General features: G+C 43.6%; 1 protein-coding gene across 1 annotated transcript; it reads right to left on the minus strand.

Moving 5' to 3' along the window:
• Window positions 1-16,301: 16,301 nt before the first annotated feature.
• Window positions 16,302-20,331, minus strand: LOC139268245 (immunoglobulin lambda-1 light chain-like). The gene is made up of 3 exons (XM_070886293.1): window positions 20,283-20,331; window positions 19,809-20,150; window positions 16,302-16,624 (listed from the first exon to the last, which is right to left on the minus strand). Exons 1-3 carry the CDS (start codon window positions 20,329-20,331, stop codon window positions 16,302-16,304), a joined length of 714 nt encoding a protein of 237 aa, XP_070742394.1.
• Between the last annotated feature and the right edge of the window lie 220 nt (window positions 20,332-20,551).

Raw genomic sequence — 20,551 nt, forward strand, 5'->3', positions numbered from 1 at the left:
GACTCAAACACACGAGATTAATATTAGTCCTGTTGTAATCAATCAGTGGTTAGTCCTCAGATGAAGTATTCTGTCCAATTATATACAACACACTTCAGGTCTGAAGTCCAGGCCTTGGGGAAAGTGTAACTAAAATTGACCAGAGAGATATGAGAGATGAGGGGCTTTAGGTATATGGAGAGATAAGAGATAAGATAAGAGCAGAAAAGTTTAGGAGAATCTCAATACAAATGTTCGAAACTGTGAAGTGTTTTTATATATAATTAAAGAGAAAACATTTCCAGTTTACACATGGAATTGTTATCCTCTTCATAGGCAGTCCCCCGGAGTCGAGGATGACTTGCGTTTGCATTATACTGAGTTGTAAGTTGATTAGTGAGACCAATGCAGGATCTACATTTTCTGTCACAGGTGGGGCAGATGGTGGTTGGAGGGACGGATAGGTGGGGTACTTGATTTGTAGTATGCTCATTCTGCTGTTTGTGCTTGGCTTCCGCGTGCTCCTGGTGAAGAGATTCGAAGTGTTCAGTGCCTTCTCAGGTGCTTCTCCTCCACTTTGAGTGGTCTTGGGCCAGGGACTCCCAAGATTCGGAGGGGATGTTACATTTTTTCAAGGAGGCCTTAGGGCATCCTTGCAGCACTTTCTCTGCCCTCCTGGGGCTCGCCTGCCATGACGTAGTTCAGAATAGAGTGCTTGTTTCGGGAGTCTAGTATTGGGCATGTGGACAATGTGTCCCGCCCACCGAAGCTGACCGAACGTGATCAATGCCTCGATGCAGGGGATGTTGGCCCTTGTGGTTCGTGCGGGTATCCTGCAAATGAATTTGCAGGATTTTGCAGAGGCATCTTTGGTGGTACTTCTCCATTTCTTTGAGGTGCCTACTGTGCATTGTCCATATCTCTGAAGCATAAAGGAGGGCGGGTATCACTACTGCTCGGTAGACCATGAGTTTGGTGCCGGGTTTGAGGTCCTGGTCTTCAAACACACTTTTCCTCAGCCGGCCGAAGGCTGCCCTGGCATACTGAAGGCGGTGTTGGACTTAATCATCGATGTCTGTCCTTGCTGATAGTAGGCTCCCTAGGTATGGGAAGTGGTTCACATTTTCCAAGCTCTCGTCATTGATCTTGATAATTGTGGAACAGTACTGTGTGGCGTGGGCAGTTTGGTATTGAACCTTGGTAGAGGAGTGGGAGCAAGAGGTCGAAGCCCACATAAAAGGGCGCGGCAGGTTGAGGAGCCAGCTTGTGCAGAGACAAAAAGTAAAAAAAACAAAAAACAACAGTGACGTCACAGCTGGCGGATTGGTGAGTATTTTTTTTTTCTTTTCAGTAAGAAACCTTTGGCATTGTTGTAAGTAGGATCTGCCAGTAAATATATGCGATCCTTATTATCTAAGGAGAGTCAGTTGATTAAATCGGCTGTTTGCTGAGTAGCGGGTGGTTGTGCTGTGCTAAGGTTTAGAGTTTAGTTCTACTCGATAGTTGTGAGTGTAACTAGAGGGCTGCCAGGGCAGCTCAGTCCTGTGGATTGCTCAGCCTGTGGCATGTGGGAAGTCCCGGATGCTTTGCGCAGCCGGGGCGACCATGCCTGCAGGTGGTGTCTCCAGCTGCACCAAATCTAGCTCCGTGTTTTGGAGCTTGAGCAGCAGCTGGGATCACTGTGGTGCATCCGTGAGACCGACAGCAACATGGATAGCACGTGTCTAGAGGCAGTCACCCCACAGCTTAAATGTGTGCAAGCAGCTAGGGATTGTGTGACCCCTGGACTGAAGAGGAGAACAAGGCAGGTAGTGCAGCAGTCCACTGAGTCCATCTCACTCTCCAACCGGTACTCTGTGCTGAGTGCCGGTGAGGACGATGGTAGCTCTGGGGAGGGGGGGAGGGGTACAGCCAGAGCCAAGGCCACGGCACCACGGGTGGCTCAGCTGCACAATGATGGGAGGAAAAAGAATGGAAGAGCTACAGTGGTAAGGGATTCGTTAGTCCGGGGAGCAGACAGGCGTTTCTGCGGCCACAGACGTGACTCCATGATGATATGTTGCCTCCCTGGTGCTAGGGCCAAGGATGTCACTGAGCGGCTGCAGGGCAATCGGGGGGAGAGGGTGAACAGCCAGAGGTCGTGCTCCACATCGGTACAAATGACATAAATTGGAAGAGCGATGAGGTCTTGCAGGAAATGTTTAGGAAGATCGAAAAGCAGGACCTCAAAGCTAGTAACCTCTGGATTACTCCCAGTGTCACGACCTAGTGAGTACTGAAATAGGAGGATAAAGCGGATGGATACGTGGCTGGAAAGATGGTGCAGACGGGAGGGCTTTAGTTTCCTGAGGCATTGGGACCGCTTCTGGGGAAGGTGGGACCTGTACAAACCAGACGGGTTGCACCTCAACAGAGCCGGGACCAATATCCTCGCGGGGTGGGACTGGGGGTGGGGGTGAGGGTGGTGATGAGGGGTTTGCTAGAGCTGTTGGGAGGGTTTAAACTAGCTTGGCAGGGGGATGGGAACCTGAAAATAGATTCAGTAGGGAGGGGAATAAAGCTAGAATTAGATAGCAAAAAGAAAGAAAATGAGTTTGAAGGAGAAAGAAAACAAGCAGGACAAAAGGGTAAAAACACAACCTTAAAATCACTTTGTCTAAATGCACGTAGCATTTGTAACAAAATAGATGAGTTGACGGCACAAATTGAGACAAATGGGTATGATCTGATAGCCATTGCAGAGAAGTGGTTGCAAGGTGACCAAGACTGGGAATTAAATAGTCAGGGGTACTTGACAATCCGGAATGACAGACAGAAAGGAAAAGGAGGTGGGGTAGCTCTATTGATAAAGGATGAAATCACTGCAATAGTAAGAAAAGATATTTGCTCAAATGATAAGGGTGTTGAAACAGTTTGGGTGTAGATAAGGAATAATAAGAGGAAAATGTCACTAGTGGGTGTAGTCTTTAGGCCGCCTAACAGTAGCAACTCTGTTGGTTGAAGCATCAACCAGGAAATATTGGGGGCTTGTAAAAAGGGAACAGCAATAATCATGCGTGATTTTAACCTCCATATTGATTCGACAAATAAAATTGGTCAGGGTAGCCTTGAGGAAGAGTTCATAGAGTGCAGAAGGGACGGGTTCCTTGAGCAGTATTTAACAGAACCAACCAGGGGGCAGGCTATCTTAGATCTGTTGCTGTGTAATGAGACAGGACTAATAAACAATGTTCTAGTAAAGGATCCCTCGGAATTATTGAATTTCAAATTCAGATGGATGGTGAGGAAATTTGATCTCTAACCAGCGTACTAGCTTAAATAAAGGAGACCATGTAAATATCAGGGCAAAGTTGGGGAAAGTGGACTGGGAAAATAGATTAAAGTGTAGGACGGTTAATAAAAGTATAGAAACATAAAAACATAGAAAATAGGTGCAGGAGTAGGCCATTCGGCCCTTCGAGCCTGCACCGCCATTCAATGAGTTCATGCCTGAACATGCAACTTCAGTACCCCATTCCTGCTTTCTCGCCATACCCCTTGATCCCCCTAGTAGTAAGGACTACATCTAACTCCTTTTTGAATATATTTAGTGAATTGGCCTCAACAACTTTCTGTGGTAGAGAATTCCACAGGTTCACCACTTTCTAGGTGAAGAAGTTTCTCCTCATCTCGGTCCTAAATGGCTTACCCCTTATCTTTAGACTGTGACCACTAGTTCTGGACTTCCCCAACATTGGGAACATTCGTCCTGCATCTAACCTATCTAAACCCATCAGAATTTTAAACGTTTCTATGAGATCCCCTCTCATTCTTCTGAACTCCAGTGAATACAAGCCCAGTTGTTCCAGTCTTTCTTGATATGTCAGTCCTGCCATCCCAGGAATCAGTCTGGTGAACCTTCGCTGCACTCCCTCAATAGCAAGAATGTCCTTCCTCAAGTTAGCAGACCAAAACTGTATACAATACTCTAGGTATGTCATCGTCAAGGCCCTGTACAAATGCAGTAACACCTCCCTGCCCCCGTACTCAAATCCCCTCGCTATGAAGGCCAACATGCCATTTGCTTTCTTAACTGCCTGCTGTACCTGCATGCCAAAATTCAATGATGAACAGTGGTGTATATTTAAGGAGATATTTCACAACTCTCAAGAAAAATATATTCCAGTGAGGAGGAAAGGGTGTAATATAAAAGATAGCCATCCGTAGCTAACTAAAGAAATAAAGCACGGTATCCAATTAAAAACAAGGGCACACAAAGTGGCCAAAACGAATGGGAGGACAGAAGACTGGGAAGCTTTTAAAAGCCAGCAAAGAACGACAAAAAATGATTCAGAAATGGAAGATAGACTATGCAATTAAACTTGCACAAAATATAAAAACAGATAGCAAGAATTTCTATAGGTACATAAAAAGGAAAATAATGGTAAATTAAATATTAGTCCTTTGGAGGACGAGACTGGCGAATTAGTAAAGGGGAGCATGGAGATGGCAGAAACTCTGAACAAATATTTTGTATCAGTCATTACAGTAGAGGACACCAACAATATTCCAACAGCGGATAGTTAAGGGTCTATGGGGGGGAGGGGGGAGGAACTTAACACAATCACAATCACTAAGGAGTTGGTACTCAGTAAGATAATGGAACTAAAGGCAGATAAATCCCCTGGACCTGATGGCTTGCAGCCTAGGGTCTTAAGAGAGTAGCGGAAGGGATCGTGGATGCATTGGTTGTAATTTACCAACATTCCCTGGAATCTGGGGATGTCACAGCCAAGCGGGAAAGTGATTGGCTAGTTGGTGAGTATTTGCTTTTTATTTTTCGTAGCAGTAAGAAACCTTTGGCATCGTTGTAAATCAATTTAATCAAAGAGTTATGTCATGACAGGAGAGCCCAGATCTGTGTCATGCTCCTCCTGTGCTATGTGTGAAATCAGGGACGCTACCAGTGTTCCTGACTACTATGTATGTGGGAAGTGTAACCAGCTGCAGCTCCTGACAGACAGCATTGCGGCACTGGAGCTGCGGAGGGATTCGCTCTGGAGCATCTGCGATGCTGAGGATGTCGTGAATATCACATTTAGTGAATTGGTCACACTGCAGGTAAAGGTTGCACAGCTAGATACGAAAAGGGTGACCATCAGGAAAAGCAATGGAAGACAGGTAGTGCAGGGTTCCCCTGCGGTCACTTCCCTCCAAAACAGATACACCATTTTTGGTTATTGTTGAGGGAGGTGGCTCATCAGGTTAAGGCAGTAGCAGCCACGTGGATGGCACCAGGGGTGGCTCTGCTGCACAGGAGAACAGGAAAAAGTGTGGGAGAGCTATAGTGATAGGAGATTCTATTGTAAGGGGAATAGATAGGCGTTTCTGCGGCCGCAAACGTGATTCCAGGATGGTATGTTGCCTCCCTGGTGCAAGGGTCAAGGATGTCTCAGATCAGCTGCAGCGCATTCTGGAGGGGAAGGGTGAACAGCCACCTGTCGTGGTGCATATAGGTACCAACGATATAGGTAAAAAATGGGATGAGGTCCGACAAGCTGAATTTATGGAGCTAGGAGTTAAATTAAAAAGTAGGACATCTAAGGTAGTAATCTCAGGATTGCTACCGGTGCCACGTGCTAGTCAGAGCAGGAATCGCAGGACAGCTCAGATGAATAAGTGTCTTAAGGAATGGTGCAGAAGAGAGGGATTCAAATTTCTGGGACATTGGAACAGGTTCTGGGGCAGGTGGGACCAGTACAAAACAGACTGTCTGCACCTGGGCAGGACAGGAACCGATGTTCTAGGCAGAGTGTTTGCTGGTGCTGTTGGCGAGGGTTTAAACTAAAATAGCAGGGGGATGGGAATGAATGCAGGGAGGCAGAGTGAAGTAAAAAGGCGGCAGAAGCAAATGGTAGGAAGGAGAAAAAAGAGTGGAGAGCAGAGAAACCAAGGGCAAAAATCAAAAAGGGCCTCATTACAACATAATTGTAAAAGGACAAAGAGTGTTAACAAAACAAGCCTGAAGGCTCTGAGTCTCAATGCGAGGAGCATTCGCAATAAGATGGATGAATTAACTGCGCAGATAGCTGTTAACGGATATGATGTAATTGGGATTACGGAGACTTGGCTCCAGGGTAACCAAGGCTGAGAACTCAACTTCGAGGGGCATTCAATATTCAGGAAGGATAGACAGGAAGGAAAAGGAGGTTGGGTAGCATTACTGGTTAAAGAGGAGATTAATGCAATCGTAAGGAAGGACATTAGCGTGGATGATGTGGAATCTATATGGGTAGAGCTGCGAATCACCAAAGGGCAGAAAATGTTAATGGGAGTTGTTTACAGACCACCAAACAGTAGTAGCGAGCTGGGGACTGCATCAAACAGGAAATTAGGGACTCGTGCAGAAAGGGTATAGCAGTTATCATGGGTAAATTTAATCGACATATTGATAGGGCTAACCAAACTGGTAGCAATACTGTGGAGGAGGAGCTCCTGGAGTGTATAAGGGATGGTTTTCTAGACCAATATGTCGAGGAGCCAACTAGCGAGTAGGCCATCCTCGACTGGGTCTTGTGTAACGAGAGAGGATTAATTAGCAATCTGGTCGTGCGCGGCCCCTTGGGGAAGAGTGACCATAATATGGTAGAATTCTTCATTAAGATGGAAAGTGACACAGTTAATTCAGAGACTAGGATCCTGAACTTAAAGAAAGGAAAATTCGATGGTATGAGACGTGAATTGGCTAGGATAGACTGGAGAATGATACTTAAAGGGTTGACGGTGGGTAGACAATGGCACACCTTTAAAGATCACATGGATGAACTACAACAATTGTACATCCCTGTCTGGCGTAAAAATAAAATAGGGAAGGTGGCTCAACCGTGGCTAACAAGGGAAATTAGGGATAGTGTTAAATCCAAGGAAGAGACATATAAATTGGCCAGAAAAAGCAGCAAACCTGAGGACTGGGAGAAATATAGAATTCAGCAGAGGAGGACTCAGGGGTTAATTAGGAGAGGGAAAATAGAGCGTGAGAGTAAGCTTGCAGGGAACATAAAAACTGACTGCCAAAGCTTCTATAGATATGTGAAGAGAAAAAGATTACTGAAGACTAATGTAGGTTCCTTGCAGTCAGAATCGGATGAATTCATAATGGGGAACAAAAAAATGGCAGACCAATTGAACAAATACTTTGGACCTGTCTTCACTAAAGGAGACATTAATAACCTTCTGAAAATACTCGGGGACCGAGGGTCTAGCGAGAAGGGGGAATTGAGGGAAATCTTTATTAGTCAGGAAATGGTGTTAGGAAAATTGAAGGGACTGAAAGCCAATAAAACCCCAGGGCCTGATAGTCTGCATCCCAGAGTAATTAAGGAAGTGGCCCTAGAAATAGTAGATGCATTGATGGTCATTTTCCAACATTCCATGGAACCTGGATCATTTGCTATGGATTGGAGGGTAGCCAATGTAACCTCACTTTTTAAAAAAGGAGGGAGAGAAAAAACAGGGAATTATAGACCGGTTAACCTGACATTGGTGGTCGGGAAAATGCTGGAGTCAATCATTAAAGATTTAATAGCAGCGCATTTGGAAAGCAGTGACAGGATCGGTCCAAGTCAGCATGGATTTATGAAAGGGAAATCATGCTAGAGTTTTTTGAGGATGTAACTAGTAGAGTGGATAAGGGAGAACCAGTAGAAGTGGTGGATTTTGAATTTCAAAAGGCTTTTGACGAGGTCCCACACAAAGATTAGTGTGCAAAAATTAAGGCACATGCTATTGGGGGTAATGTATTGAAGTCGATAGAGAAATGGTTGGCAGACAGGATGCAAAGAGTGGGAATAAACGGACCCTTTTCAGAATGGCAGGCGGTGACTAGTGGGGTGCTGCAGGATTCATTGCTGGGACCCCAGCTATTTACAATATACATTAATGATTTAGACGAAGGAATTGAATGTAATATCTCCAAGTTTGCAGATGACATTAAGCTGGGTGGCAGGGCGAGCTGTGAGGAGGATGCTAAAAGGCTGCAGGGTGACTTGGAAAGGTTAGGTGAATGGGCAAATGCATGGCAGATGCAATATAATGTGGATACATGTGAGATTATCCACTTTGGTGGCAAAAACAGGAAGGCAGATTATTATCTGAATGGTGACAGATTAGTAAAAGGGGAGGTGCAACGAGACCTGGGTGTCATGGTACATCAGTCATTGAAGATAGGCATGCAGGACAGCAGGCAGTAAAGAAAGCAAATGGCATGCTGGCCTTCATAGCGAGGGGATTTGTGTATAGGAGCAGGGAGGTCTTGCTGCAGTTGTACAGGGCCTTGGTGAGACGACACCTTGCGTATTGTGTGCAGTTTTGGTCTCCTCATCTGAGGAAGGACATGCTTTCTATTGAGGGAGTGCAGCGAAGGTTCACCAGACTGATTTCCGGGATGGCAGGACTGACATATGAAGAAAGACTGGATCGGCTTGCCTTATACTCACTGGAATTTCGGAGAATGAGAGAGGATCTCAAAGAAACGTAAAACTTCTGACGGGACTGGACAGTTTAGATGCAGAAAGAATGTTCCCGATGCTGGGGAAGTCCAGAACCAGGGGACACAGTGTAAGGATAATGAGTAAGCCATATAGGACCGAGATGAGAAACTTTTTCAACCAGAGTTGTCAACCTGTGGAATTCTCTGCCACAGAAACTTGTTGAGTCCAGTTACATGGACATATTCAAAAGGGAATTAGATGTGGCCCTTACGGTTAAAGGGATCAGGGTTTATGGAGAGAAGGCTGGGCTGGGGTGCTGAGGTTGAATGATCAGCCATGATCATATGGAATGGCGTTGCAGGCTTGAAAGGCCGAATGGCCTGCTGCTGCACCTATTTTCTAAGTTTCTATGTTTCTATGTCGCAGCAGATTGGGAAACTGCAAATGTAATGCCCTTATTTAAAAAAGGAGTCAGACAAAAAGCAGCAAACTATAGATCAGTGAGCCTAACATCTGTGGTTGGGAAAATGTTGGAGTGCATTATTAAAGGAGCAGTAGCAGGACATTTGGAAAAGCAAAATTCAGTCAGGCAGAGTCAGCATAGATTTATGAAGGCGAAGTCATATTTGACAAAATTGCTGGAGTTCTTTAAGGATGTAACGAACAGGATGGATAAAAGGGAAACCAGTGAATGTGGTGTATTTGGACTTCCAGGAGGCATTTTACAAGGTGCTACATAAAAGGATACTGCACAAGATAAAAGTTCACGGGGTTAGGGGTAATATGTTAGCATGGATAGAGGAGTGGCTAACTAACAGCGAACAGAGAGTCGGGATAAATGGTTCATTCTCTGGTTGGCAACCAGTAACTAGTGGGGTGCCACAGAGATCAATGCTGGAACCCCAACTATTTACAATCTATATTAACGACTTGGGAGAAGGGACTGAGTGTAACTTACCAAGTTTGCTGACGATACAAAGATGGGAGGAAAAGCAAAGTGTGAGGAGGACACAAAAATCTGCAAAGGGATATAGACAGCCTAAGTGAGTGGGCAAAAATTTGGCAGATGGAGTATAATGTTGGAAAGTGTGAGGTCATGCACTTTGGCAGAAAAAAAATCAAAGAGCAAGTTATTATTTAAATGGAGAAAGATTGCAAAGTGCCACAGTACGGCACGACCTGGGGGTACTTGTGCATGAAACACAAAGGATAGTATGCAGGTACAGCAAGTGATCAGGAAGGCCAATGGAAAGTTGGCCTTTATTGCAAAGAAGATGGAGTATAAAAGCACGCAAGTCTTGCTACAGCTATACAAGGTATTGGTGAGGCCACATCTGGCATGCTGCGTGCAGTTTTGGTTTGCATATTTACGAAAGATATACTCGCTTTGGAGGCAGTTCAGAGAAGGTTCACAAGTATGATTCCGGGGATGAGGGGGTTGACTTATGAGGAAAGTTTGAATAGGTTGGGCCTCTATTCATTGGAATTCAGAGGAATGCGAGGTGATCTTATCGAAATGTATAAGATTATGAGGAGGCTTGACAACGTGGATGCAGAGAGCGTGTTTCTACTGATGGGAATACTAGAACTAGCATGATCTTAGAATAAGGGGCCACCCATTTATAACAGATATGGAAAAGTTTCTTCTCTCAGAGGGTTGTAAATCTATATAATTCGCTGCCTCAGAGAGCTGCAAAAGCCGGAACATTGAATACATTTAAGACAGAAATAGACAGTTTCTTAAACGATAAGGGGTAAGATATTACGGGAAGTGCAGCTGAGTCCATGATCAGATCAGCCAGGATCTTATTGAATGGTGGTGTAGGCTCGAGGGGCAGTATGGGCTATTCCTGTTCCTATTTCTTATGCTCTTATGTTCTTTGTCTTACTGATGTTTAATGTAAGACCGAGACTCTCGGACTCTTTAGTGAAGGTCGCAATGATGGTTTGGAGTTCGAACTCCAAACATGCACAAACGCACATGTCATCTGCATATTGCAAATGAATGACAGAGATCGGAACAACCTTGAGTCTGAACTGGAGGCGTTGGAGGTTGAACAATTTCCCGCTTGTCCTGTAGATTAACTCGGCTCCAGGTGGGAGTTTGTTGAAGATAAGATGATGCATTGCAGCGAGGATAATTGAGAATAGCGTTGGTGTGAAGACACAGCTTTGCTTAACCCCGGTCTGCACTTGTATTCGTTCTGAGGTGGATCCGTTGGTAAGAATCACAGCTTGTATGTCATTGTGAAACAGTCGGAGATGGTGACAATTTTTTGAGGACAGCCGAATTTGAGAAGACACTCCATAATCGCTCACAGTTGACAGAACCAAAGGCCTTTGTAAGGTTAAAGAAAGCCTTGTACAGAGGTTGATGCTGCACCCTATATTTTGCTTGGATTTGTCGCCCATTGAAGATCATGTCCGTTGTTGCCCTTAGTGGGCAGAATCTGCATTGCGATTCTGGGAGGAGCTCTTCAGCCACTGCGAGGAGATGATTGAGAATGATTCTTGCAATTAGTTTCCCTGTGGTAGGCAGCAGGGAAACTCCTGTGTAATTACCACAGTCGGACTTGTTACCTTTCTTGAAGATGGTCACGCTTACAGAGTCTCTGTGACCCCCTGGCATGCTCTTCTCCTTCCAGATAAGAGAGATGAGGTCGTGGATTCGTGCCAAGAGCACTTCCCTGCCATGCTTTAATACTTCGGTGTGGATTCGATCTGCTCCCGAGGCCTTGTTGTTTTTTAGTAGTTGGATGACTTTTTCAACCTCATACCTGGCTAAGATTGTGCTGAGGTGGCAATAGGTGGTATGCTGTCGGATGGATTCAAGCACACTCACATCAAAGACAGTGTCTTGGTTCAGGAGATCGTCAAAGTGCTCCTTCCAGCGGGCACTGACTGCCACTCTGTCCTTGATGAGCACCTCTTTGCTCTTGGCTCTAAATGGAATAGGAACTTGAGTGCTTGGGCAGTAGGTTGTCTTGACTGCACTAAAAATCCCATGCACACCTTGATTGTCGGCTAGTTTATGGATATCCCGTACTATTTTCACCCATCATCTGTTCTTTAGGTCCCGAGTTTTTTGTTGGAGCTTGGCCTTCAGTTGGCCTATAGATCTGATTTCTTTCGCTCGAGTTGTGATGTTGTTTCCCATTCAAAAATGCCTTGCGTTTGGAGTTTAATTGCTCCTGGATCTCCTGGTTGTTCTCATCGAACCAGCCTTGATATTTACTGGTAGAGTGACCAAGAGTCTTTCCGCAGGTGCTAATTATGTTGCAGTTGAGGACAGACCAGGCACTATCGACACTCTGGTAGTCGTCTCGTTGACTGAGGCATTGGCTGAAGAGCACTTTATTTGCAGGGTCTTTGAGTGCTTCAGCATTAATTATTTTGTGGTAGCATTTCTGTTGTCCCTGCCGTTTTGAGGCTATGTTGAAGGCGATGACAGAGCAGGTGAAGCGTGGTCAGTCCAGCAGTCATCAGTTCCTGTTATGGTGTGAGTGATGTGGATGGCCTTGTGGTCCCTCGCTCCGATGATGATGTAGTCTAGCAGATGTCAGTGCCCGGAGTGAGGGTGTAGCCAGGAAGTCTTGTATTTGTCTGTCAGACGAAACAAGATGCTGGTTATGACAAGACCATGTTCTGAGCATTTCGTCAGGAAGGAGATACCATTGGATTTGGGATTCCCTACCCCTGCCCTGCCAATCACCCATCTCCAAAGGTCTGTCGACAATATATAAAGAGGAAAGGTTTCCAGTTTACAAAGCGAGTTGTTATAATGTGGAAATCATTGCCTGAAAAGGTGGTCGAAGCAAATTCAATAGTTATTTTTAAAAGTGTATTGGATAAATACCTTGAAAAATAAAAATGTGCTGGGCTATGGGGAAGGAGCAGGTGAGTGGGATAAATTTGATATTTATTTCAAACAGCGGGCACCGAATAATACAGCTAGACCGAATGGCCACCTTCTATGCTGTATGATTCTACGATTCTATGATTCTATGACTCTATGGAAAAAAGACATATTGTATCAAAGAAGATGAAGCAAATCTAATGTATATATCATTAAATTAGCGACCCGTAATATTAACATATGATATCCAAAAGTCGAAAATATTCCTTGTTCAGCCTGATGTGTATTGCCATTTGTTCCCGGGATATGGGCAACAATGACCAGGCCAAATGTGTTTCTCATCAGTACATCTTCTGAAAGGTTGCTGGAAGACCTTCAGCTCGAAGCTCTGCAATTGTTATAATGATGGTGCTCCCATGCTGATATTGGGTGAGGAATCTCAGGCGATTGACCCAGTGATATTGAAAGCCCCGATATATTCCAAGTTAGGATGATGTATGGGTTGGACGCGAACCTGGATGTGATGGTGTTTGCACAACATTGTTGTTTTGTTTCTCCAGGAGTAAAAGTTGCAGAGCTGGAATGTGCGATCAAATTAGCCGTGGCAACTTGCTGCAGTTCATTTTGAAGCTCTAACATAATGCTGCTACAGTGCGCCAATGATGAGGTAGGTATTCAGCTCAATGGCAGCAGCCCAGATCAAGGGAACTGTTCTCCAGTGTTGTTGGGCCTTCACCCATCCAGACAAGTGGTGACGATTCTATCGCCTTGTTCACTTGACTCCATCAATGGTCCATAGGCTTTCTGGAGACATGAGGTTTGTCACTCGTAACAGAAAACCTAGCCTCTACCCTACTCTTGCAACTACTGACAGACTGGGCTGGTGATTTAACTCTTCGATATTCCGACTGCTGCGTGTTACGTTTGTGTATTATACATCTTTTGTACCCCTTTAGGTCAGTGTCAATGACACTCTCATCAGTAAACCACCCTCCTCTAGGAAACAGCGTGCGTCTTTATCTGCCTAATATATCAATGAGAATTTGTGTCCCGGGATTGAACAGAAAACCCGATTGCTATGGCTGACTTCCTTTGTAATTCTGCTCCATTTCTCAGTTATTGGTAAACACTATTTGCAGTTGAGCTAAATTTGCAGTGCAGCAAAACTGCTAGTCAGAGGAGGTATATCTCCTTCGATGTAATGCAACAGCAGCGATTCGAAACCAACTTATTCACTGTCCCAGTCCAGGTGGATAATGCATCTAATTCAATGAAAATATAATATAATGCAGGCATTATTCAGTCATCTTGAACCACTACAGTCCATGTGGGGAACTTACTTCCACAGTGCTGTTCGGTAGAAATTTCCAGGATTTTGTTCCAGCGACGATGAAGAAATGGCAATATATTTCCAAGTCAGAATGGTGTGTAATTTGGAGGGGAACTTGGAGTTGATGGTGTTCTCATTTGCCTGTTACCCTTATCCTTCTAGGTGGTAAAGTGCCTCAGTTTGGGAACAGCTGCTGAAGAATAGTTGGCGAGATGCTGCAGTGCATCGTGTAGATGATACACATTGCAGCCACGATGTGCCATTGGTGGAGGGAGTGAATGTTTAAGATGGTAGGTGGGGAGCCAATCAAAGCGGGCTGCTTTTTCCTGGATGGTGTTGAGCTTCTTGAGTGTTGTTGGAGCTGCACTCATCAGGCAAGTAGAGAATATTCCATCACACTCCTGACTTGTGGCTTGTAGATGATTGAAAGGATTTGGGGAGTCAGGAGGTGAATCAATCGCAGCAGAATACCCATCCCCTGACCCGCTCTTATTCCCAAAGTATGTATATGGCTGGTCCAGTTAATTTTCAGGTCAATGGTAAAACCCAGGATGTTGATTGGGGAGATTCAACGTTGATAATCCCGTTGAATATCAAGGGGCGGTAGTTGGAATCTCGCTTGTTGGAGATAGTCATTGCCTGGCACTTGTGTTGCGTGAATATTACTTGCTACTTATCAGCCCAAGCCTGGATGCCGTCCAGGTATTGCTGCGTTTGGGAATCAACTGCTATATTAACTGAGGTGTTGTGAATGAAACTGAAAACTGTACAATCATCAGCGAACATCCCCACTTCTGACCATATGATGGAAGAAAGTTCATTCATGAAGCAGCTGAGGCTGGTTGTGCCTAGGAAACTGCCCTGAGAAGCGTCTGCAGTGATGTCCTGGGGCTGAGGTAATTGACTTCCATACTTCTGGCTTGAGATATTTGCAAACGCTTTAGCATTGTCTTTTGCACTTGCGTGCTCTACACGACCATCATTGAGGTTGAAGATATTCATATGGCCTCCTCCTCCTGTTACTTTCTTTTACTGTCCGCCATGACTCACGACAGGATGTGGCAGGATTGCAAAGCTTTGGTCTAATCCATTGGTTGTGGGGTTGCTTAGCTCTATCTATAGCATGCTGCGTCTGGTGTTTAGCATGTATGTACTCCTGTGTTGCAGCTTCCCCAGGTTGGCACCTCATTTTCAGGTACGCTTGGTGCTGTTCCTGGCATGCTCTTCTGCACTCCTCACTGAATCAGGGTTTGTCCTTTGGTTTATATCAATGGTAGTGTGAGGGAAATACTGGGCCATGAAGTTACATATTGGGGTGCAATGGACACCTCAATCACTTTGCTGCTCAACATCTGATAGTCTCTCAACATTAAGGAAATATTCTGACTTGTCTTTCTCAGTTCCAAAGTGGAAGTCCTTACACTGTCGACATTGAATTTCATCTGTCATAGTTTTGCTAATTCATTTAATTTATCTATGCAATGTCATTCTCTCCATAACAAAACATATTGCAGTTCACAGCGTTGCGTTATCTGCCAACTTGGATACAGAACTCGAAATTTCTATATGCAAGTCATTAATTTACATGATGAAATACTAATCCCCATTATAGATCCCAGAGAAACGCCATTTGCCACAGGCCACCAATCAGAGAACAGTCTCTTTAATCATACCCTCTGTCTCCTACCTCACAAATAATTGCCAACGCATATTTCCAAATAAATTATATTAATGCGCACTGTATTCCAGGTGTGGTCAAACCTAGGCTTGACATAATTTTAACATTACCGTTCTAATTTCTGTTCCATTCTTCTGCAAATGAAACCTAGTACTGTGCAAGCAGTCTTTATGATCTTAACTGCTTGCGTTGCTACTCTAAGCGATTTATGTATCTGTATCCCGCAATTAATCTGAACAAAGAATACCCTGCACTATTTGGATACCGTGTTTGTGATTAGTGTAAAGGAGATTTTAAAAAGCCCGATTGGTATCTGGGCTGGCTTCAGTCAAAGACGTCCGCGAATCTGCAGTTATTACGGTTTAAGCTGCCAATAGCACCAGCTTCAATATAACGATTAATGACCAATGAATTAGATCGTTTGGGAAACAATCATGCTTTGCCAGAAACAGTATCGCGATATCCAAAAGGGAGGCGGTCACTGAGTTGTTCCAGAAATTGAGTAACCAGCTGATTTAAAAGAAGTTATTGGAACTGTTCTCAGATTAACACGGATACGTGGTTCAGCTCATTCCCCACACGGAAAAAATTCAGACAGGTCCATTTTCAAAAAGATTTGTCAGATTTCTTTCATGAAATGTCAAACTTTAGTCACCCATCTTGCCTGTAATCTCACTATTCCACCTGATATCACTGCCTCTAAATACAATGAAGAGAATGCCACTTAGCATAAAACCTCATCGTTTACGCAGATTTAGAACGTTTCTATGAATTGGCACAGAGATATCATCAGAAAAGAAGAACTCCTGCGGAAATAATAGAAGGGTAATTTTATAACTCTGTGATATTTGTAAGTTTACACTGAAGATTTGATCTGTTGTTGTGACTGGAAATGAATCACTTAACATTAAACGTTAATGTCCGAATATAGGATTTATTTGAAAGAAACTTTACTAGTGGCACATCAAAGCAATGCATACGATTTTTGAATCAGATACAGCTGGATCTGGCAATACTTGTTTGAACCGGGTTTGCCTGACTCTCGTGTTTAACTACACAGGCGTAAAGTTCGTGTGAGTTCCATTCTGAGGCTGACAGAGTCAGATAACTGCTCACACTGAATGTGTTGTCCGTCTCCTGTTGGATCCGACTGGTCTCAACACCATTCCCTCTCACACTGCCATCGACAGTCCACTCAATCTCCACAGCGCCCGGGTTAAAGCCGTTCACCAAACACACCAGGGTCGCCGTGTTCTTTGCCGTAATTTGATCCGATGAAGGTGGAAGGACAGACACTGAGGGGCCCCGCGGATCTGCAAAATAAATGAAAGTTTCCATTAATCATGGACATAATAATTCTGAATCAATGTGTTATTCTCTTCAGTTATTTGACAATTCGGCGTCACTGTACAAATGTATGAGCAATTTAACACAATGGAACTTCAGCAATGTGAATTGCACAATGACAGAGGCTTGCCGTCCTAGAAATTATGCAACCTAAGAATAATTTCATATTTTAGATGCATGGAAAGGGACTGATAAAAAATATTTTAAGGAAATACAATGCAAGCTAATTGAATATAACCTTCAAAGTCATCAAATTTATTTCAATTTACTCCAATTTCCTTTCAACATTGAAGTTCAGCTTGTTGCTAGGAATATATCGACATTTGTGACAGAATACGTGTCAGAAAAATAAAACAGAAAAATAAACTGCTACCCAATATTTCTTTGAATTATACTGATCGAACTCAACCTATCCCAAAAAATTTCGTCCCAACAGCTGCGGATTTAACAAGAAAGTATAAAGCATAAAGGGCCGAATTTGGGTTAAATATTCCAACCATTGCTGACATCAAAGACACTGCAATATTTAGCTCAAAACATTCCCTTGTAATCAATTTACTGCTAATCTCGGTGCTTTGCTTCTGTTCGAGTTTTGCACTAATATTGACGGATGTAGTATATATTATATTGGACTAATTTTAGGCTTATGGGCAATCACTGCTCGACTATGGGCAAGCTCTACTCGGCTGCCGGTTTCGATAACGTTCCCGCCCTGTCGGATGATGACTATATTATGTAAACCTTCAAAAGACTGTCCCAGTAATTCTATCACACTCGATATACGCTGATTGGAGACAGATCCCGGGTCAGACTTTCAAAAATATACCTTTTCACTAAAGGCAAACTATTTCCAACAAATAACGGCTGTTATTGGAAACAATTATATCAGTATTATACAAAAAAACCCCAACAATAACCTCAATATGAAAGTAATAATGTTAAAAATGACCCGACAATATTTATCCGTCATCCAACCTCAATGGAAAACCCTGTCCTGTTATCACATTGCTGTTTGTGCGAGTTTGCGGTGTGCAAATTGGCTGTAGTGTTTCCCACATTACAACAGTGACTACACTTCAAAAATACTTATTTGACTGTAAAACGGGTTTGGACACCGAGAGGTCGGGCAAGATACTGTGTAAATGCAAGTTCACTTTTCCTTTTCTTATTACCACGACTATGAAATATAACCCAGAATAAAAATGTTGAAGGCAGTCTGTCGCAATCCTTTGTCCCTTAAAATGACAGTTCGCACCGACTATGTATTACAAACATCAGATGCCAATGACAACCTTTCGGTAAAATGGCTTATTAAATGAAAAGCACCGACGACAAGGATGAAATATGAATATTTTTTCAATGATAGAATTAGGTATCTGAGGCGCGGCCGCTGCAAATTGTTCTGCTATTGACGTGCTGTGCCAACCACAGCGGCGAGCCGCACCAATATCAAATTCTGAGATGTTCGTCCTACAACATCGCCTTTCTTCCTTTCCTTTCAATTTGGAGGCAGCGAATGCGAGTCTTCATGACAATGACCAACCTCTATTATCTCAGTTGTTATAATCGTCCTGCAACATGGGAGTATAGCCGAATTATCTGTTACTGAAATATCTGGAGTCCGGTGGAATTATTAAGCATGTTTTACAGTCAGTTTAGATTATTGGACACCCGCCAGGAGTTTGACAGCTAACTCTCTTTACACTGGTTTGGAATGTATTTTTCCAGATATAAATTCTCAATGGAATAAGTTATAATGTAATTGAGGATTTTTGCTGTTTTATATTTCATGTTAACTCATTCCATAATGAAGCAGTCGAATAACCAAGTTAAAATTTTGATAGAGTATCCGCATGTTTTGCAATCGTACTATTCTCGCTGACACGAATCACAGTTCTAGCAGCAACGCGCAATGGAGTGAATACAAAGACTGGCGCAGTCATCTGAAATTGTATTCCGAGACATTCACACAAAATTGATCGGATAGGAAATATTGTGTCCGTGTCTTGTTAAAATTTAAACATCCTATCAATCATTGATGTTTGTTAATGTATGCAGAAAATCGATCAGTGTTAATGATTATTAATAGCTGAACTGAGCGCAACAGTGTGATTATTAAAGTCGTCGGGGATTAATGTGAAATGTAGGACTGAACGGGGTTCCTGAGATTGGAGACAAGTGGAAGAGAGTTACAGCAAGTCGCCACACTAGCCCCCTGCAATCTTAATCCGAGAATGATTATTAAATCGCGAAACTACTTTAATGGGAATGAAAACGTTATCTTGTGAAACTTTTGAATTGGTGCTTTTAGCATTTTACCAACAATTAATTCCAGCGGATTGTAGCGACCGGGTTTAAAACGATGTAAAAGACTATGCGGCTCTGATTGCATCAGAAAGATTCCGATCGTGCCAGTCCCAGCTGTTTGTACGTATATTTCCTTTAGTCTGTGTTCCCGACACTTTTTGTCCTTTTTCAAATAGTTATCTACTTCCCTTTTTAAACGCTACCATGGCTGTTGCTCACTCCACTCCTGCAGGCAGGGTACTGCATGTCCTAACAATCGCTCCTGTCGAGAAAAATATCCTAACGTCTCCCTCGTCATTGCGGCAAATGATTGTTAAATGTATGTCCTCTCTTTACCGACTGACTGATTAGTGACAATAGTTTTTTTTAATTCGCTGTAACGAAATGGCTCAAAATTCTGAACACTTCCTGCAGATCACACCATAAGCTTCGGTGAAAAGAGCTTCTCCCGTCTCCTCACCTAGCTAGAACCTCGCAGCAGAGGTAACATCTTTATCAATTACCCCTGTACCCTTTCCAAGTCTTTAACACCCGCCCTAGAGTCGGGTGCCCTTTGTGCCTGGCTCTTTCTTAAACACCATTGGATGCTGATTAACAAGTTCTGTATAAACAATCTTGACCTAAACTGATTTAGTATACCAAGAATAAGGTTTTACGGGCGTCCATAATGTTACAAATTTTAGGCGACCGCTTGATGAGTGCTTTGTAAACCAAATAAACAAATTAATTGCTATAATCATATACACTCGGACACTTATATATTTCTCCCGGGGATGTACGACCAAAATCGAAAAACTGGTATTTGACATATCCTAAGTTGCACGCTGCCAATAATTTACTTACTGCTCAGATTCAGCTTGGTTCCTTTCCCGAAAGTGAATCTATCGCCGGACCACACAGCGCAGTAATAATCGGCGGCGTCCTCGGACAACGGGTTAGTGATGGTTAAATGCATCTTGTTACTCGATGAGTCCACAGACGCGCTGAATCGATCTGGAATTCCAGAACCTCTAGTGGACCCTTCGTACCAAACAAACACAGGGGCACTGCCGGGTTTCTGCCAGTACCAGCTCGTGTACCAGCTACCTATGTTGCCTCCCGATAGGGTACAGGTTATCTTGACGGTTCTCCCCGGGGAGGTTGAGATGGATGCGATCTGAGTCAGGACAGGATCCGCGTTTGTACCTGGTGAAATAACAAGTAATTCAACAGTCGAACGTTCTGGAAATCTGAATATTGAGAGTCGTTCAACACAACCACAAAAAAATCAGATAAATATAAAAAGCAGCGATATTAATGGTAAAGTCCTGTACTTACTGTGGAGAAAGATCGTCAGTGCGGCGAGAAACCGAACCCATTCCATCATGATGAAGGTTGTGGCAACGGTCAGAAGTAAAATTATTTCTGAGGCTCTTTCTCAGCCTCTCCTTAAGACGTTTCAAACATCGCAACGTCATTGAATATGCAAATATTCGGTCACGTCACTTAGCCTATCGGATCATAGCTCCTGTGCTGACTGACAGTCGCACAATCCAATCATTTGAAAAAAATGAGAAATAACGAGTTAAAGCCATAGAATAGAACAT

This window comes from Pristiophorus japonicus, chromosome 8 (genome assembly GCF_044704955.1).
Source record: "Pristiophorus japonicus isolate sPriJap1 chromosome 8, sPriJap1.hap1, whole genome shotgun sequence".
NCBI lineage: Eukaryota > Metazoa > Chordata > Chondrichthyes > Pristiophoridae > Pristiophorus > Pristiophorus japonicus.

Excerpts from the sequence above, each read along its gene's own strand:
- LOC139268245 (XM_070886293.1), bottom strand. The coding sequence starts at position 20,331 with ATGATGGAATGGGTTCGGTTTCTCGCCGCACTGACGATCTTTCTCCAC. Across the intron at positions 20,151-20,282 it reads ACTGACGATCTTTCTCCACA|GTACAAACGCGGATCCTGTC; the intron begins GTAAGTACAGGA and ends TTATTTCACCAG. Across the intron at positions 16,625-19,808 it reads AACCAAGCTGAATCTGAGCA|ATCCGCGGGGCCCCTCAGTG; the intron begins GTAAGTAAATTA and ends TTTATTTTGCAG.